Genomic DNA, 20,003 nt, shown 5'->3' on the forward strand with positions numbered 1-20,003 from the left:
GTGAGAGTGTACGTAAATTTTACGTCAATAACATAAAATTGAAAATTTTGAAAAACCCCCGAAGGTCATGAAATTATTAATTACACTCTCGATCAAGTCATCATTGTTATCTTTCAGTGCCCTTTCATTTGGGACCCCACTCGAGTATATTTGCATACATTAGGTTATTCTTCCCACTTCATCCCCCACAACTTTTAAGACAGACACGTCAAACTTATACACACCCCTATTTTTGCGACGGGGATAAAACCAGGTTGGAGATGATGCGAGTTGTCTATCATAAGAGACCCCACTCGAGTATATTTGCATACATTAGGTTATTCTTCCCACTTCATCCCCCACAACTTTTAAGACAGACAGACATGTCAAACTTATACACACCCCTCTTTTTGCGTCGGGGGTAAAACCAGGTTGAAGATGATACGAGTTGTCTATCATAAGAGACCCCACTCGAGTATATTTGCATACATTAGGTTATTCTTCCCACTTCATCCCCCACTACTTTTAAGACAGACACGTCAAACTTATAACACCCCTCTTTTTGCGTCGGGGGTAAAACCAGGTTGAAGATGATGCGAGTTGTCTATCATAAGAGACCCCACTCGAGTATATTTGCATACATTAGGTTATTCTTCCCACTTCATCCCCCACAACTTTTAAGACAGACAGACATGTCAAACTTATAACACCCCCCTTTTTGCGTCGGGGGTAAAACCAGGTAAAACCAACCAGTTGAAGATGATGCGAGTTGTCTATCATAAGCTGCATTTGGTGAGCCCGGGCCCTATGCAAGCGGCGTAGGCTATAGCGTGTGGTATGAAGTTCTGCTCGTAGTTGCCGCTGAAGAGGTGTGCCCATGGGCCCTTGGCGAACACGGCCACGTCCTCCCCCCCGTGCGTCTCGCGGGGCATGGGCACTAACGACGGGAACGTGTAGTTCAAGTCATCTGCAAAGGTAATTGAATGAACTGTTCAGTAAACAGATCGGAGTGGGGAAGTTTGTGGTATCCATTAATAACATCTGATAGTAAGAGTTTGAGAGAGAGAGAGAGAGATCGTAACATTATCTCCCTAAGCCCGCCAAACCACATTGCAGTAACGTGGTGAGTCTATTCCAAATCAACTTCTATAAGGAGCGTGGTCTGGCTCTGTTGTAGGTCGTATCGTCATCAGTAAAAGACTGATATTGATGATAGTGATAAATTATACTCGTACAGATAAGAAGGCAGGAAAACAAAGGAAGATGATGTTATTCTCATCAACTTGACAGTATTTCAACTTTAAAGAACAGCCCTCCATTCCGCAGGGTCTAAATTCGTAATCTTTTGTATGTAGAGAATCTTGGCCCTCTAATGGACCTTTTACCATTTAATTGTAGTGAGTTTACTCTGAATCAAGCAAAGAACATTTCGAACTTACTCATATCATCCAGAACAAGGTTGTGTCTCCTGAAGTCGCTGTGTGGCTTGTAGCCAGGCCCGTTGGCGTAGCTTAAAGTGCTGTACGGCAAATTGTCTGATCCATTAAACTGCAAAACAAATCAATTTGTAGAAGATATACAGCCTCAGATGTAGATCAGAAAGTACCATATTTACTTCAGAAAATATAAAAAGCCTGACCACTTTCTACTCACCACGGCATACTGGCTCATCAGGCTACGGAGTTAGGCAATTTGAAAATATGAAGGATACTTTAAGCTTGAGAATATAATATCAATTATAATTATTAGCTGAGCTTCTTTGGTTTAGTGGTTAGCTGTACAGGTTAAGGATAAAGCTCTTGATTTAAGTTTTGGGTTAGACTTTAAAATATTGGGTTTTATTTAGGTTTTCCGTAAGGACCGCTTTGTAAATCTTGTGGTTAGCTTATTTGGTTTAAGATCTCTTGAATTCGAGTCCTTGGGTAAGGATATGAAATGTTCAGTTTTTCTTTATTCCAAGAAGTTCTCAGAGACAAGTCTGTGCTTAGAATTAGTAGATAATTCGGTAGTGTTACACATTCGAGTCTCGGAGAGCACTTTATGTATTCGGTGCTGGTCATTAACAAATTCTGGTATATGATTATCTGATAGTGACCGTTCAGAGTCAAAAATCATCAGTCTAAGCCCGCTAGCTAGCTAAGTAAACAGTATGATCGATCTAAATTTTATAATACCTCTCTTATAAGGAGGGTAACATTGCCCTGTAGTAGGCCATTATAATAGCCTGATCATGATAATATGACGAAAGGCCTGGCCCTGTTATCAAAATTTAAATATGCTATTTAAATGGGCTGATAATGATGATTACCTTAGCATTAACCAGTCCTAATATATCTGATCCTCGTTTACTGTAGCCGCTGTAGCTCATGGTGTGGCTGTGGTCTGAGGTCACCACTATCAGGGTGTTCGCAGGGTCCACCATACGCATCGCTGCCTCCACGGCCTTCGCCAGTTCAGCCGTCTCATCCAATGCTTTACGTGCTTTCGTCTCATGATGGGCTGTGTCGATTCTTCCACCTGATACAAACGTTTATATACTATTTATAGTTAGGTATTTTAAATTTTGAGGTATAATTGTTATTGACAGATCAAGCATCTATATGTTTCACTTAATGATAAGTAAAAAAAACATCGCCTAGAAACTTAGCAAACTTGGTATCTCTGCATGATCGAATCAGAAATTAAGAGATCCGCGAACGCACCAAAGTCTCCGACATAGCTCGAGTTGCGAAGTTTATGTGGCCATGGGCAGAGCACACAGCTCAATGTGCCAATGGACGTTGGGGTCCCAAGGGTGCAGGAATAGCGACCCCGCATCAGATATCGCAGTGTTGGTCGACCCCCGCTTGGTAGGACTGATAACATCAATTAGGTAAAATAGAACTGCATGATTAAGACCGTGGTTTTTGGAAGTCCCTATAAGAGGCTCATATATAGCAGTGGACGTCCTTCGGCTAATTATGATGATAAATTACAACTGCGAAAGAATGCAATAACAATTTTAACCCAACATAACCTATACAAATCATGCTCAAGTTGAATGGTGGCAAGAATACTGGCTGCATTTAATAATCTGGGGTCGTTGGACAGAACGACTACAACTTACTTACCTTCAACGAATAAGAAATATCCATTTTTATTTTGCGACAGAATTTCGATAGCCTTCTGTGTCATTTCACTTAATGTCGGATTATTGGCTTCAGCTTCAAGGTTATATGGCATGTGATCAGAAGCAAACAACCCCAAGACACTGTTATATGCCCTCTTATCAAGGTTCAGAAGATCTCTTCTATTCTCTATGTACGTAGGTGTGGCTCCTTTACTTTGTTTATTTATTATCCACTCTCTTATCAGATTTCTTCCGTCATTTCTGTATCCGAGATTACCGTTGGAGTCCTTGTCTTTCTGTGAGTAGAAGTTTTTCCGGCCGCCTCCAAATACTACCTGTAAAGATAATGCGAAAGATAAGTTACAGATTTGAGTTTTAGTCATTATTCCTATGAGCCTATTATAAAGCCCCAATACAAGGCCCTTCTTGTAGGAGAAGGGATATGGATAAATATATCACATTGCTCTAATGTAAGTAGGCAAGCTTAGGATGATAATGTTAAACTTTTACGAACACTATCCGATGTAGAACCCGAAGTTGAAGTGGCAAAGGCAGGGCACGTAGTTCGAAGAACCGATGGACATTGGGGTCCCAAGGTGCTGGAATGGTGACTACGCACTAGAAAGCGCAGTGTCGCTCGACTACTCACTAGGTGGACCGAGGACATCAAGCGGGTGACAGGTAGCCACTGGATGCTCGCGGCCCGAGACCGTGATGTTTGGAAGTCTATGCAAGAGGCCTATGTCCAGTAATGGACGTCCATCAGATGATAGTGATGATAATGATAATCAGAAATTCACCGGGACCGACTGCTTATCATGCTCTCCAAGGCATGGGTGTAACACCACCAGCTTTCTTCCTTTCAAGCAGAGATGTTTACTGATTTCTTAGATAAAGGGAAAGCTCAAGATCAGCCCAAGTTCTTGTGATCCGAAGAAGACTGGATCATTAAGGCATAAAAGAAGAATTGATTCACATAACTACCAATATTCCTCTTAGTGCCATTTCGTCGTATTATTAAATTTAATACGCCAATCTACATTAATCAAAGCCCTAAACGACTAAATACAGCACAAGCCGCGTCAACGCTTAATTGGAAGGCACGGCATGCATAATTACGTCAACACTAAAGCCTCAGCAGTTAATTTGCAATATCCTCACACTGAAGGACTTAATCGCGTCAGTTTAGCGTACAAATTTCCCCTTAGAGCGATTACACACTGCATCCGATCCAAATCCGTAGAAATGCGGATTTAAAAAACTCGGAACAAATTCTAATATTTAGCCTTGAGTCATATCACCGCGGCTAGTTCCCTCGACTGGTGACAAAAGGCTGGCTATCTTTTTTCGCAAAGGATCAGTCTGGCTGTCCAGTGGATTTGAAAAAACTCAGACCAAATTCAAATATTTACCCTTGAGTCATATCACCGCGGCTAGTTGCCTTGACTGGTGACAAAAGGCTGGCTACCTTTTTTCGCAAAGGATCAGCCTTGCTGTCCAGTGCGGAAACGCAGCCAGTATTTTTGCCACCATGCCACGTGGGCATGATTTGTGTAGTTATTAGGATTAGTTAGCTTAAGTTCCTTATTGTATTCTTCCACAATAAAAAAAATATGTAAAAATATTGACATAAATTCGATCTCTGATTCAAATTCTAGCTATTCAGGCGACATCTTTTGGCTCACTGTTGTGCTGCGCGATTCTTACGTTCTTCATCTTCACCCATGCAAATATTGGATGAAATTTGCTTTCAACCAAATTCAAATTCAAAATTCAAATTTTGTTATATTTTTTTAATTCTTTACAAGTTAGCCCTTGAGTCACCCGATGGAAAGTGATAATGCAATCTAAGATGGAAACGGGTTAGAGGAGGATGAAAATCCACACCTCTTTCGGTTTTTACACGACATCGTACCGGAACGCTAAATCGCTTGGCGGTACGTCTTTGTCGGTAGGGTGGTAACTAGCCACGGCAGAAGCCTCCACCAGCCAGACCTGAATCAAATAAGAAAATCTCAATCGAATCCAGGACTTCCGTCTTGTAAACCCACCGCGCATACCACTGCGCGGAGACCGTTAAAAATTGGTTTGGTAAATATTGGGATTTGGTTGCCTAAACAACTCCTGCCAAACTGTTATTAATCATTGTTTAGCCAAGTTTGATATAAAACACTTTTCATCCAATAATAATTAATCAGATGGGTGCAGATATTGATTGAATTGGTATTCTCGTGGATGACGGAAAAATATCGTATTACGAAAACACAAATCATTACTAAGTCGAAACGCATTAACATGAATTCGTATCGAATGCAATGCGTAGCCGCTCTGAGTGAGCAATACACGGTATACTATATTGAAAATATAGTATACCGTGTATTGCATTGCATTACCTTTTACAGTTAAAACCTTTTGCGGGCAGCTTTCTCGCGCAAAAAATTTCTATCGCAATTCAACGCGGGAATGCTGCCTGCGTGATGGGCACCCTACCAAGGGCGGCAAATTTTGATAAATATTTTTAGGTATTAGTTTTAATTTTAATTTATTTTAATTTTGTAGTTGTAGTTGTATTGATATTTCCTTATATTTTATTTTTATAATAAGTTTAGCCTATTTATGTACTAAATAATAAAATTAAATATCATGTTAAAACCTCATAATGAAATCACCCTGCTCGTAACTCGATGCTTATTGCTTATGAATAAATTAACAAGTCTTTAAGGTCAATTAAAAAGTCTGGGTTTTCTACCACAATTCAGAAAAACCTATAGTGTCAGAATCAAAGTGACTTTGGGATTTACTCGAGAGCGAGATAAACGAACGTATGATTATGGGAAGATCCTGCATGTTGTTGAGAACCTCCAGTTACTGAGTCTTCAGGTAACCTTCAGATAAATAAATAATCAATTATCACGTCACATTATATTTCTATTTTATTATATATATATTATTATATTTCTGCATATCGTCTCCAAAGAGTAAAAAAATCTTTTGTAGGTTTGGGTGTACTCTTCTATAATAAGATCCCTAAGACTGTGATGGACCTGCCAATGCATAGCTTTAAGCAATGTGTTAAAAAACATTTACTTAGTCGAGGGTACTACAACATTGATGAGTTCCTTAATGATAAAGATGCTTGGAGGCCGTTGGATCAGCTTCCACCTTCACACAGAAAGTAAAACTATAAGAAATGTAAACAGTAATTGTTATCAATTGTAAATTATAATACTGTATGACTTTTTCAAAAGAGCAACTGTTGAGTTTCTTGCCGGTATCTTCTCAGCAGAACCTGCCTTCCGAACCGGTGGTAGAATCTTTACAAATAGTCAACTGACGTGTCAAAAGTGCTTGTAAACTGAGCCTACTTGAAATAAATGATTTTTGATTTTGATTTTTTTGATTTTATAGTTAAAAAGTGTGCATTTGGAAAGTTGGACTATTTAATTTATGGGAGCTGAAAAGTTTTGAAATTGCAAAATAAGACCGATGATGGTGATGACTTGTTACCTTAGTTCTTAAAATCTGTACAAGATTTCACCGTCACTAAATACGGAAACAGTATAGGTACACCCCCTGCTTATTTTTTTTTTAACCATCAACCCAACCAACCCTATAGTAGAACACTTGAATAAATCGTGATTAAGGTGACACTCATGCTCATGATGCGTGGACTGTGGAGTAGTCAACCATTGGACCAACGAGGCTAGTAAACTTACGTCACGGCGACTGCCAACACGGCTCCGTACGAATTGCGATACCCTCGCAATTCGCCCGACCCTAGTCTTTATGATGCGTATCGTCAACAAGCAGTGGGTTAACCAGGCAGGCTGACCCTGGACTTTGAACTCTCGTATTATAATCAACTATTGTAGCAATGATTCCGATAAACTCACTTCAATGTGACTGCCAACACGCCCTCATACGAGTTGCGATATCCTCGCAATTTATAGCCCGACCCGAGACTTTATGATACGTATCGTCATCAAGCAATAGGCTAACCAGGCAGACTGATCTAGGACTTTGAACGCTCATAATATAATCAACTATTGCACCAATGATGCCGGTAAACTCACGTCAATATGATTGCCGACACGACCCCGTACGAGTTGCGATACCCTCGCAATTCATAGCCCAATCCGAGGCTTTATGATGCGTATCGTCATCAAGCACTAGGCCAACCAGGCAGGCTGACCCAGGACTTTGAACGCTCGTAATATGATCAACTATTGTAGAGATGAGGCCGGTTAACTCACGTCAATGTGACTGCCGATACCTCCCCGTACGAGTTGCGATACCCTCGCAATTCATAGCCCAATCCGAGGCTTTATGATGCACATCGTCATTAAGCATTGGGCTAATCAAGAAGGCTGACCCAAGACTTTGAACGCTCGTAACATCAACTATTGTACCTACTAATGAGGCCAATAAACTCACGTCAATGTGACTGCCGATACGCCTCCGTACGAGTTGTGATATCCTCGCAATTCATAGCTCGACCCGAGACTTTATGATGCGTATCGTCATGAAGTAGTGGGCTTACCATGCAGATTGAACCAGGACTTTGAACGCTCGTATTATAATCAACTATTGTAGCATTGATACCCATAAACTCTAAGAAGACTACCCGACAACCGATCATTATTTTCCCGTTTTCGCCACATTTTTGATCGGTCATTTGGTCCTATTGGTCGTAACGTGATATTATACAGCTTATGGTCTTTCTAGATAAATAGGCTTTTAAACACAAAAAGAATTTTTCAATTCTATCCATTCTTCTTCTTCTTCTTCTTCTTAATTTTCTGCATGAAAATTCTGACAGTTCGTCAGCAGTAAGGCAGAAAGAAGTACGAAATTTCCTGCACGCGCCGTACAAGTGTCGGACTAAGACGTCACGTACAATATCGCGACTGTTAGCGGGAGCCGATATTTATGCGAACTTTGAATGCATGTAAAATCATAACTATTAGGTATTTTCAAATAAAACAAAAACTAGTGTATTTGTATATAAAAAGCTCTAGTATTCTTCATTCATAGGCCGGACCTGAGATTTTATGATGCGTATCGTCATCAAGCAGTGGGTCAGCCTGCCTGATCGGCTGTTGTACAGATAACACCGGTAAACTCACGTCAATATGACTGCCAACACGCCCTCGTACGAGTTGGCTCGCAATGTCCTCGCAGCTTCGGCCTTGTTCCGTCAGATCTGCGTCCGCTTCCCACTTCCGTTCAGCCGAATGCGCGTAGGCCGCCGCGGGTGAGGCGTGAGTGACTCGCGTTGTCGTCACTATACCTGGAATGTTATACAATTAGTAATCTATACTAATATTATTAAGCTGAAGAGTTTGTTTGTTTGTTTGCTTGAACGCGCTAATCTCAGGAACTACTGGTCCGATTTGAAAAATTCTTTCAGTATTATATAGCTTATTTAAAGTCGGTTTACTGACGATAGTTGAACGTGACAACGTCAGAAATACTACTGATGGAATGGTTGCATTTTTCAAAAGAAAGAGCGAGATATACTTTATTTCTTGTAAAAAAAGTTGGCAACCCTAGAGCGAGGGTATGACGCATGACGTCATCTTTTTTCAAATTTGCATCTGGCTTCATCGAATTATAAGACGTTGTCACGTCAAAAAATAGAATAAATTGGTAGTAAGTATCAAAAGAGGACTCTGTTACAAATATTCATATAATAGAAAATATTAATTCAGTAATAAGCTAGTATATGTGTGTCATAATAATATGTCAAATTACTTAATTAATTACAGAACTTGTTCTAGGTTTTTACCGTCGGGACTTGTACACTCAACTTTGACATTTCACGATGCCTGCTTCATACAAAAATCATTAAGTAGAAACCTGCATCTTAAAGGAGGGCTACCATGGGAGCGTAGTTAAAAAAAGTCTTAATGTCTTTCTGTTTATCATTAAACATTATTATAACTGTTAAATAAAATTATACTCACCTACTTTAATGCATTTTTTATTAACCTTTCCGAATGAGTACAAGAAAACGAGGTTTCGAATGACTATGTAGAAATTTACTCTCTTTTATAATAATTATTATACCATTTCTGTAGGAATATCGTACTAAAAACATACATACAGCCGAACTTAGGTCCGTCGGTTAAAAAGTAGCTCAAGTTACTAATTATAAAGACTATCTGCCAATGAAAGTCCTGTGAAAATTGATTCAGCCGTATCAGAGATCAGCAGAAATCAGCAGGAACAGGATACAGACAGATAGATGAAAACTTAAAAAAATGTTTTTTTTTTAATAATTACGTTAGGTACCTCATCATCATCATCATCATATCAGCCGATGGACGTCCACTGCAGGACATAGGCCTTTTGTAGGGACTTCCAAACATCACGATACTGAGCCACCTGCATCCAGCGAATCCCTGCGACTCGCTTGATGTCGTCAGTCCTAGTTAGGTACCTACTCGTATACCTATTACTTTTATACATAATATTTATTGCTTACGGGTGTTTATATACATTTAGTGAAAATTTAATATTACAAATGTAGGTATACTTGTATTTATTTGATGATTTTATATTCAAATGGGAATATTCAGATTCTTCTATCATAATAGGTGAATTAAAATGGCTGAATAACAACGAATTATAGCAAATCTATGCTTTGAATTAAAAGATATTAATTAAAACTATTATAATATGAATGTCTATTCGTTTTGAGCAGGCGCACTCAGCAGGCAGGTTTTCCCTCTTCATCATCATTATTAACACATACTCAGCTCACTGTTGAGCAGGAATCTCTTCTCAAAATAAGTGAAGTTAGGCCTTAGTCCAGTACACTGGTCCAATGCGGATTGGCAGACTTCACACACGTAGAAAATAAAGTGTGTGTTCACTCTTATGTGTATGTTGCCCCGCAGCATACACTATGTAAGTTTTAATACCGACGCCTGAAAAGTGAAAGGTGCGCAGTATAGCACAAAAGACGTAACATCATTAGATCATCGAATTTTACTGCCCATATTTCTTCATACCGGGGGATATATATGAAAAAACGATTTTTAAGAAGTAAACTCCAAAAAATCTCACGTATGTAGGTTTCATACCTTACGATGTTTTTTCCTTTACCGTTTGACATACATAACGTGTATATGCATTTAATTCTTTATAATGCTCCAGAAATCGAAAGGGAGTGGATTTCCATCCTATTTCCAACAAGTTAGCCCATTTCCATCTTAGTGCATCATCACTTACATGAGATTGTATTCAAGGGTTAACTTGTAAAGAATAAAAAAAAATGTTACCAGTAGATTTCCCAGCCCTTTGAGCCCAGTCCATGAGGCCTGTGACCGTGTTGTGCGGGTCCTGCTGTCCCTTGCAGTCACCGCGTTTGACGGCTGCACTGACGCCGACAGTGCCACTGTTTGCTTTGACGCCGGAGAGGTAGGCAGTGCCACTGCATGCTGAATCCGCTACGTTGTGGTCTACGCAGTAGGTCTGAAATTTTACATTTTTTGTTATTTTTTTTTTTTTTTGGAAAGAACGTAAAGTGAAAAGACGAAGGGCACCGAAATAAATCTATTAGTCTGAGAACTGGCTGGCTGACATTTTAGGTAGGTATTGAGCACAGAACAGACATAGCTAAAAGCTAACGCGTATTGAGGAAACCAGAAAACTTTACCTGTACCTTTCCTAAGATAGAACTGGAGACCATCGGTCAAAAAATATCCGTTATATACATAAAAACCTTCGCATATAAATCCTTTATATTTATAAATAATAAGAAACGCACCCGCGAAGTTCTCGTTTCCGTCAGAATGCGGGGATAAAAAATATAGCTTATGACACAAATAACGTGACTTTCTTTCTATTAATGAAAGAATTTTCAAAATCCGTTTAGTAGATAAAGATATTATTACCTATCCCCTACAGTATCATGAACTTATTATTAGCATAGATATAGGCTTCTCTTTAAATGGTTTTTAGTGTAAAGCAACGAATATAATTTACACATTACGATTTCGCTGATAAAAAGACGGTTTGTATGGGTAAACTAAAAAAAAAACGTCAGCACAGCAGAAATTCTTTGTTAAATTATTATTTGAAATAGATACAGGGAGCGTGTAACGATATCCGTTTACCAAAAAACTGTTGCTTTTAGTCTGGCAAGTTCGTCAATGACACTCCCATGATATGCGGGCGACGAGGGGAAAGACTGCGCGGCTGTAAAATCGTGCATGCGGGGAAGTGAGGTGCATCAGTCGGGGGTTTTTCATTCATCGCTACACGCCCCCCGGCCCGCGCGGACAATCGGGAGTGTTACGAACAAAGTTGCCAAGCTATAGGAAGCAGCCTCAGTCAGATGATAATTTGTAACCAGTTTACTAACGCTACTTCAGTTTCTATACACCTCCTACCACTACTGGTTTTCCAACCAATATTCGGTTCAATGCTGAGCTCGAGCCTTCACTCAGAATGAGAGGGGTTAGCTCAATAGTCCACCACGCTTGCCCAATGCGGATTGGCAGACTTCACACACGCAGATAATTGAGAAAATTCTCTGGTATGCAGGTTTCCTCACGATGTTTTCCTTCACCGTTTAAGACATTTGATATTTAATTTCTTAAATTATACCTTAGCTAATCCAGTAAATGGAAAGGACTCGAAGCTCAGTTTCAGTTCCTCCCCCGTGCGTCCATACTTCCTGCCAATATACACCCTCGTGGCTGCCAGCGTTGGTATACTCATACCGTCTCCGAGGAACAGAATCACGTTCTTCGCCACTTGGGTGTTGAGTTGAGTGTCGAGCTGTAAGAAGAGAATATATCATCACCGTCATCATCACTTAGTGTCATCCCCATAACGAAGTTCAGCGATCGGTATGCAAAAAGATGTTTTAGCTTACGCCTTTTTAGCGGCTCAGTATACCAAACCTCCTTATAGAAGAGGGTACCAAAGAGGGTTGGTGGGCCTGTGGGTGGGAATAGAGCCCCAATAGTTCAACGATAAAGAAGTCAGTCGAGGGGTAGTGGTTCGATCACTACCCGTTGGTCTACGTATACCTACCACCACCGTAACCACTCCTAATACAATCTTTAATGACTTGTTGGAGAAGAATGGGAATATAATTTTTTTTTAATGAATATTTGCCATATTTTTTATAATATGGCCAATATTCTCATTCCCCTCCAACTAGTCGGGAAAGACTGTGCTAGTAGTGGGTACGACAATAGACCAACGGGGTGAGGTTTGAACCGCCACCCCTCGGTGATGGGTCTGACCGCACTTACCGTTGAGCTATTGAGGCTATGAGATGATGATAAGGCTATATTCTTTATATTTAAAAGATATCCCAAATATCGGCTTGAAAATTTCATAGAAGGTAAGTTTAATATTTCATAGCTCGACCCAAAATCAGACCAATGAGTCAATTGTAAACTAAACTAAGAGAATACAATGTATATTACATGACGGTGTGTATATGTATATGTATGTAAATTTACAGAATATTCAATAGATCCTCAGTCAGAGGACCGGTCTTTGAAATCCGAGTCCTGTCCTAGTGATGTCCTGAATAGGAATTCTGCTAGTCGGGCTATTTGTCGTAGATATTTATGTGGAATTGTAGCAAAGGAGTCTTGTTATCGTGGCACAGGACTTTTGACTTTATAGTTTCTGACGTCATCTTTGAAAGCTTAGAAATTTGATACATGCACAATGGTTGCATAATAAAAGAATAGTCTGCGATAGCCAGACATATATTATGGCTAAAAGTCAGCCCATGTTCCTACCACCGATTAGCACGGTATCCAATTATGGAGTTTGGGCCGTTGTGGCTATGGAAGGTACTAAGGGTCCAGACTCTCAAATTGTTTACTTACTAGCAGCTACTAGGGTACATGTCAGATTCTAGGACAAAACTGTAAAGCTAGTCATGCACGGTCCGATATACCCACACGCCAAAAGAAAAACTCAACCGGTAAAACTCATCCTGGGCGACCATGGGTGGTTAGCTTATGGAACTTAAGAGTGTGCTATTGCAATTTGGTGGTTACAAATGGTTCTGGGTCTCAGATTTTGGAAAAGTTAGGAGCCTGATATTTGGGTAAATGATATTTCAAAGTGTTAGCTTCGTTATGACTATACAAAATTCACAATTTGTTTTATTTTTTTGAAAAATACATGTTTTGAGCAAAACATGTATTTTTTTCATTTTGCTTTCAATCTCAGGGAAAGCAAACTTATTTTCTTAAATTTTTGTTTTGTATAGAAAATTAGGTATATATCTTGAGCATGGCCATTTATGTTGTTTAATTAACTTAATTACATCAAACCTGTCTTAATAAAGTATAAAAATGTCCATCATTTACCTTTGTTCGTAACGTCCACTGTGCTTGGATCTTCCAGTGTTCTTTGTTCTTTTCATCGAACAAAGATCTTGATGATAACAGATCTGTAACGCGGAAGTTGCATGCTTATTAATTTTTATAGTTTTTTAATTATTAATAAATTATATTTTTTTAATAGCTAACGCCAGATGCTTCGTATGAAATTAACAATTCCTGCGGAAATTATGGATTTTTGCGGGATAAAAAGTAGCCTATATAATGTCCTCTATATTATACCCGCGTATATAATATATATTTTTTTTTAATTAGAAGGTCCTCCTGCTAAAACCTGGTGTTTACTCCGCGGGTGAAACCTTAGTTCATTACATTAGCACGATTCTCCTCTCACAATAAAAGGGGTTAGGCCAATAGTCCACCACGATGGTTTAATGTGGATTGGCAGACTTGGCCGATTGAGGTTTTCTTAATGGGTCCAAGTCTGGCTGGTGGGTGGCTTTGACCGTGACTAGTTATATCATCCATCTTAGATTGCATCATCACTTACCATCAGGTGAGATTGTAGTCAAGAGCTAACTTGTAAAAAATAAAAAGAATTTCGGAGCCTATTCACAAAAGAAAACATAATTATTCTAAACAATTCAATTATCTTTGTACGTAAGATGTTAACAGGAAGAGACGAGACAATTTAGGCGATAGATATTTTTTTATAATAAGTAATCAAATAACCTTTTATTTGTTTTTGTCGAGCATCGTTCAAGCGTATCGAAGGTTGGAAAATACTAAAGCACCGTTGTTGAAAAAATTAAAAGGTATTTTCAATAAAAAATTGAACTCATTTCAAACTGGGAATTGATGATTGTATAGTTTGTTTCCTGATTCTCTCAAAATTCTTAAAAGTTTTGTATACCCCCTTACTTAATCAAAGCCCCCTTACATGTAAAGTGAAGATGATTTTTTTTTCTCCCTAAATCGGAAAATAGATATAAACAAGAGAAAAAAAATCATCTTCACTTTACATGTAAGGGGGCTTTGATTAAGTAAGGGGGTAACTTAAAAAAAAAACTTTTTCAAGATTTTATTTTATGACTTTGTCGACATTTTTAATGGTAAATTACAACTTTCTAGTAGTTATAATCTCTGCGCTAAGCCGCCGACAGACGGACGGACAGACAGACAGACAACCATGGTGAAACTATAAAGGTTTCTTGTGGACTACGGAACCCTGAAAAGGGCGTTTCTGCAAATAATGAAAAACTATTAAAGACTAGCTGACGCCGCGCGGTTTTACCCGCGTGGTTCCCGTTCCCGTAGAAATATGGGGATAATATATAGCCTATAGCCTTCCTCGATAAATAGGCTATCTAACACAGAAAGAATTTTTCAAATCGGACCAGTAGTTCCTGAGATTAGCGCGTTCAATCAAACAAACAAACAAACAAACTCTTCAGCTTTATAATATTAGTATAGATTTTTTAAATTTAATAAAAACTTCAAAAAGAAGAGCAAAATCTGTAACAAAAAGCTTTAACATTTGGATCTGTCAGATCAATATTTTAGAAATCCCAGTGGGATAAACATACATCGAAAACAGGTAATCTGTCTCACGGACGGCAGGGTGCCACAAAGTCTATATCAGTACAAGCTACCAAAAGAAATTTTTGGAAGATTTGTCAGATTAACAAATTATGTAATAAAGAAACTTAACATTTGAAAACAGTACCTATCATAATAATTTAATTTTAAGATTTTTCATGGGAGGACTTGGATCCTTAGGGGTAGGGGGGGCCTTGAGCCCCCTAGACCCCCCCCCCCCGGATTCTGCTAGTGTCAGCAAGCTGTCTGCAAATATTACCTACTATTTGCATGTCTAATGTCTGCAAAATACCCTGTTACTGGTAGTTGCATGTCATTAGTATATAATGTACTACATATCTCACGTTCGATCCCTAAACGGGTCAAGTACGGTTCCGTACATAATCGTAACGCACGTAATATATAACTTGTTCATACTTTATAATAGTTATGATTTCTAATTGATAGTGTAGCCTTGCCCTGTGTACGAGGCGGTATGTGACGTAATATGACGCGCTAGGTCGTGCTACGTCACCGTCAATGACATTACGGTGTTTTAATCGGAATAACCTAACGGTGTTTTTGTTTTATCTGGGTGCCTAGTGGGAGTTTTCAATACTTTCACACTGTTACTATCGCGGTAACGTAAACGCGAATTTATATGGAGTGCAGTAGTGCCACTATACTACAGCCTTCCTTGATAAGTACTGTTTACCATCAAACAAATTAAAAATGAGGGTATAAATCTTTCGCTTTCTTCCTTCATTTCTAATTTATTTGTTGATCAACAGTACTCATCAAGAAAGGCTGTAGAATAGATGGCGTTTTCAATTCCTTAGAAATTCGAGATTACGTTAACGCAATCGTCACAGTATCAAACTGCCATCTATTAAATGGGGATATTGGCTAGGTTTGTATATATTGATTTTGAGACATTCGGGTAAATAAGGTCAAAACTAACTAACTAATAATACCACTAATACGTAAAAAACAAAGATTATCTAGATGTTTGCAAAATAAATAAGATAAAAAATTTCAAAATCTATTAAAAATCTTTTAGGTATCGTACTCCTAATTATATGAAAATTCATACATTTAACTATTCATATATTTAGTGTAGAAGTATAGATTAGTCTAAGGAGGAGGAGGAGAAGGATTGTTTTAAGGAGAAAAAATGCTTAAAGCATTTTTTTATGCTAGAGGACTTCTCGAGAGCCGTAATAGCCCAGTGGATACGACCTCTGCTTCCTATTTCGGAGGGTGTGAGTTCGAATCTGGTCCGGGGATGCACCTCCAACTTTTCAGTTGTGTGCATTTTAAGAAATTAAATATCACGTGTCTCAAACTATGAAGGAAAACATCGTGAGGAAACCTGCATACCAGACAACTTTCTTAATTCTCTGCGTGTGTGTAATCTGCTAATCCGCATTGGGCCAGCGTGGTGGATTATTGGCATAACCTCTCACATTCTGAGAGGAGACTCGAGCTCCAGAACAGTGAGCCGACTATGGGTTGATAAAGACTTGTAGAAATATTATAATTTATGTGATTAGTTTATAATAATTATGTAAATTGTATGATTAACTAGCGAATGCCCACGACTTTGGGGTACTTATTAGTTATTAGGTATTCTATTAAACTTATGTATCGGCTATTTCAATTGATTTGGTGTTAGTACCACCAAAAACCGTGCAAAATCATAATTACAATTTCAAAAATTCAAATTCAAAATTCATTTATTTTAAGAAAGCGTCAAGATTGACTAATTATAAAGACTCTACCTAGTTCGAAAGGCAGATTCTGCTGAAAAGAGCCAGCAAGAAACTCGAAAGTTGCTCTTTGAAAAAATCATATAATAATATAATTTCTTTTAGTTTTACTTCCTGTGTGAAGGTAAAAGTTGATCCAATGGCCTCCAAGCATCTTTATCATTAAGAAACTGTGTAGTAATCTTGACTAAGTAATAGGGATGATGACAGTTTTTTAAATTTTATTTCAATTAGGAGTATGCTAATAGAAAAGCCATTTTGTAAAAGTAACGTAAAGCCATTTTGTAAATCTGCGATCACTACTTTCGGAGCTACAGGGATTTAAAGGGGTCTGATTTGCGACGCTGTGACGGATCCCTGAAAAACGCCCCATACAAAATGGTTCGTTTTAATGACGTCGCAGGTCATAATGATCGTTAAATTAAAGTATTAAATTATATAGTTAATTTATAAAAAAATGTCATTTAATGTAAGGAAGCTAAAACTGTATAAATTTTCATCTATTTACGATAAAAGATTTTTAATAGATTTTGAAATTTTATAATCTTATTTATTTTGCAAATATCCAGACAATCTTGGCTTTTTATGTATAAATTAGTTAATATTGACCTTATTTACCCGAATGTATCATAAAAATCAATATATTCAAACCTAGTCATCATTCCCATTGTTATTTATAACATATTAGCTGACGCTGCGCAGTTTCACCCGCGTGGTTCCCGTTTCCGTAGAAATACGGAGATAATATATAGCCTACAGGCTTCCTCGATAAATTGGCTATCTAACTTTGAAAGAATTTTTCAAATCAAACCAGTAGTTCCTGAGATTAGCGCGTTCAATCAAACAAACAAACTCTTCAGCTTTATAATATTAGTATAGATTGCTCAAAATTATGCATTTCAACTGTCGTGGGGATTTTGTTATAGAAGACTACATCCAATTCTACCAAAGGTTTTTTACTCTTTGTAGAACAAACAAATGAGGTGACGCGACCTTTTCATATATTTTAAGATTAATAGATTAAATTATGTATTATGTATGAGAAATAAGTGGAACGACTCAATATTATTTTGTTCCGGTTAGTACGGCATTGAACGATAAGGGTCTGCTAACAAACAAGATCAACTTCACAGTTCTAGATAACTTAGATTACTATGAACACTATTATAATGTGTAACTAATATTTAAAGGAATTCGAACCTACACCCTCCGGAATCAGAGGCAGAGGTCATATCCACTGGGCTATCACGGCTCTATACTTACTTTCGTATTTATAATATTAGTATAGATTTTACAAGTTTATTTTTCGACTAGCGGACGCCCGCGACTTCGTCCGCGTGGAACTCGATGTAAACTTTCAACTACTCCTACCCAACTCTACCCCTACCCTACCCTACCCCTACCCTACCCTACCCCTACCCTACCCTACCCCTACCCCTACCCTACCCCTACCTTTTCCTGAATTTTCTTTGCTATAAACCTCACGGAGCCCGAGACCTTTCCAACGAATGCAAAACCGTGGAAATCGGTTCATGCTTTCTGGAGTTATAGCGTCAGGAAGGAAAACCCGACTTATTTTTATATAGTAGATAATAATAATTAATAAATTGACTATCGTTCAAAAAACGTAATGAAATTAAAAAGGGGGTGAAAGTTTACACTTATGTACTCGCGGACTAAGTTGCGGTTGTTTACTAGTATTATAGATACAATAGCTTTTTATAGGTATTAAAAGTGTTACACAATATAGCATACAAAAGCTTTATTCAGAAAAAAAGAATTACATTTATGGTATCTATAATTATAGACAATTTTTCATTTGGTTTTTAATTTGCTGCGTCTGCAAAAATAATTTGAAGGCGCGAATGATTAGTATTCGTTTTCTCGTTATTATTACAATGTGAAGCAGAAATGTTTATATATTCACATTTTTTGGTAAAATTTCGCGAAAAGATGTACTTGAAATTTGACACAGTTATATGGACAAGAAGTGCATAAAGCTATTTTTTATTATATACATTAATATCTCTTATCTCCTTGCCACCTGTGATTCCTTCTTATGAGATCAAAATGTGGTAAATTTTTATTACTTAAAATAAAATTATATAATTATAGCGCCATCTCGAGAATCATTATTTTGTAAAGATAACAATACCGTAAAGATAAGGAAATTAATATGATTAAATAATTGAAAAAAATAAATATAACGATACAAATATAACTGAACATCTCTCCTGTAAATTAATAGGTACTTAAACTAAAATCATCAACTTACTTACTATTATGTGTTTGTTACTTGAAATTAAAAAAAAAACTTACTATTATGTGTTTGTATAGTTCGCCCATTAGAACCAATAACACACACTAATATTATAAAAGTCCTACAAATATTAAAATTCAACATTGTTCTATTTTTATTTTAGTAATATTTTTGTATAAAAATATTTTTTATTTAACACTGCACTTTATTTTTTTAATTTTCTTTTTCTTTAACTTTATTTTGATTTTTTTCACGCTTATTTTGCATTCATCTTAATCACTTTCAATAAACAATGTATTATTTAGAAATGTTTATGTTATTGCGTCATTAATTAATTACTATAATAATTAGTATTAAATCCTTTTTATACACTTTAATTAACTTTTGATGAACAATAAACACTTAAATTAATTTACTAATACATAACACTATAATAATTTAATTCATTATTTATTTAATTTATTCATTCATTTATTACATTATTTATTAAATTAAATTATTTATTTATTTATTATTAATTGATAATAATATGATGTAATGTTTCATTATTAACACTTTAACACCACCACGGTTGCAATGACATTGGTCTGAATGCTCTTTCACAGTTGTTTTAAACTGCAGGTTTCGTATCACAGCGATGGCAGTGGAGCTGTGCTTGTTAAATAAAATAATTTTTAATTAATAATTTAATTTATAATAAATTATTAGTTACAATTCATTTCATAAAATTGTAAATCATTAAGAATGCTAATTCGTTATTTGATATTACTAAACAATTGATACAAATTTGGTTAGGTAGAGATTCTTATAGATGAGTGAGTCATATTTTCTCTACCACATGACTAACATTCGTTTGGTAAAAGAAAGTATTTGTTTAAAACTTCCGTACGTCTTTACATTAACATTTCTTAACCCTAAATTAAAAAAAAAACGCAATATTAGGGTTATTGCTCATAAGAAACTGCTAGCTTGTGTAATTGCAA

The 20,003-nt window shown here is 37.2% G+C and overlaps 1 protein-coding gene across 1 annotated transcript; it reads right to left on the reverse strand.

Moving 5' to 3' along the window:
* Positions 1–751: 751 nt before the first annotated feature.
* On the reverse strand, positions 752–19,474 carry LOC112052495 (membrane-bound alkaline phosphatase). The gene is made up of 9 exons (XM_024091597.2): positions 19,080–19,474; positions 13,441–13,523; positions 11,705–11,878; positions 10,375–10,567; positions 8,215–8,378; positions 3,090–3,423; positions 2,288–2,496; positions 1,419–1,527; positions 752–946 (listed from the first exon to the last, which is right to left on the reverse strand). The coding sequence occupies exons 1-9, from the start codon at positions 19,162–19,164 to the stop codon at positions 756–758; spliced, it is 1,542 nt and encodes a 513-aa protein (XP_023947365.1). The 5' UTR covers positions 19,165–19,474; the 3' UTR covers positions 752–755.
* Between the last annotated feature and the right edge of the window lie 529 nt (positions 19,475–20,003).

This window comes from Bicyclus anynana, chromosome 14 (genome assembly GCF_947172395.1).
Source record: "Bicyclus anynana chromosome 14, ilBicAnyn1.1, whole genome shotgun sequence".
Classification (NCBI taxonomy): domain Eukaryota; kingdom Metazoa; phylum Arthropoda; class Insecta; order Lepidoptera; family Nymphalidae; genus Bicyclus; species Bicyclus anynana.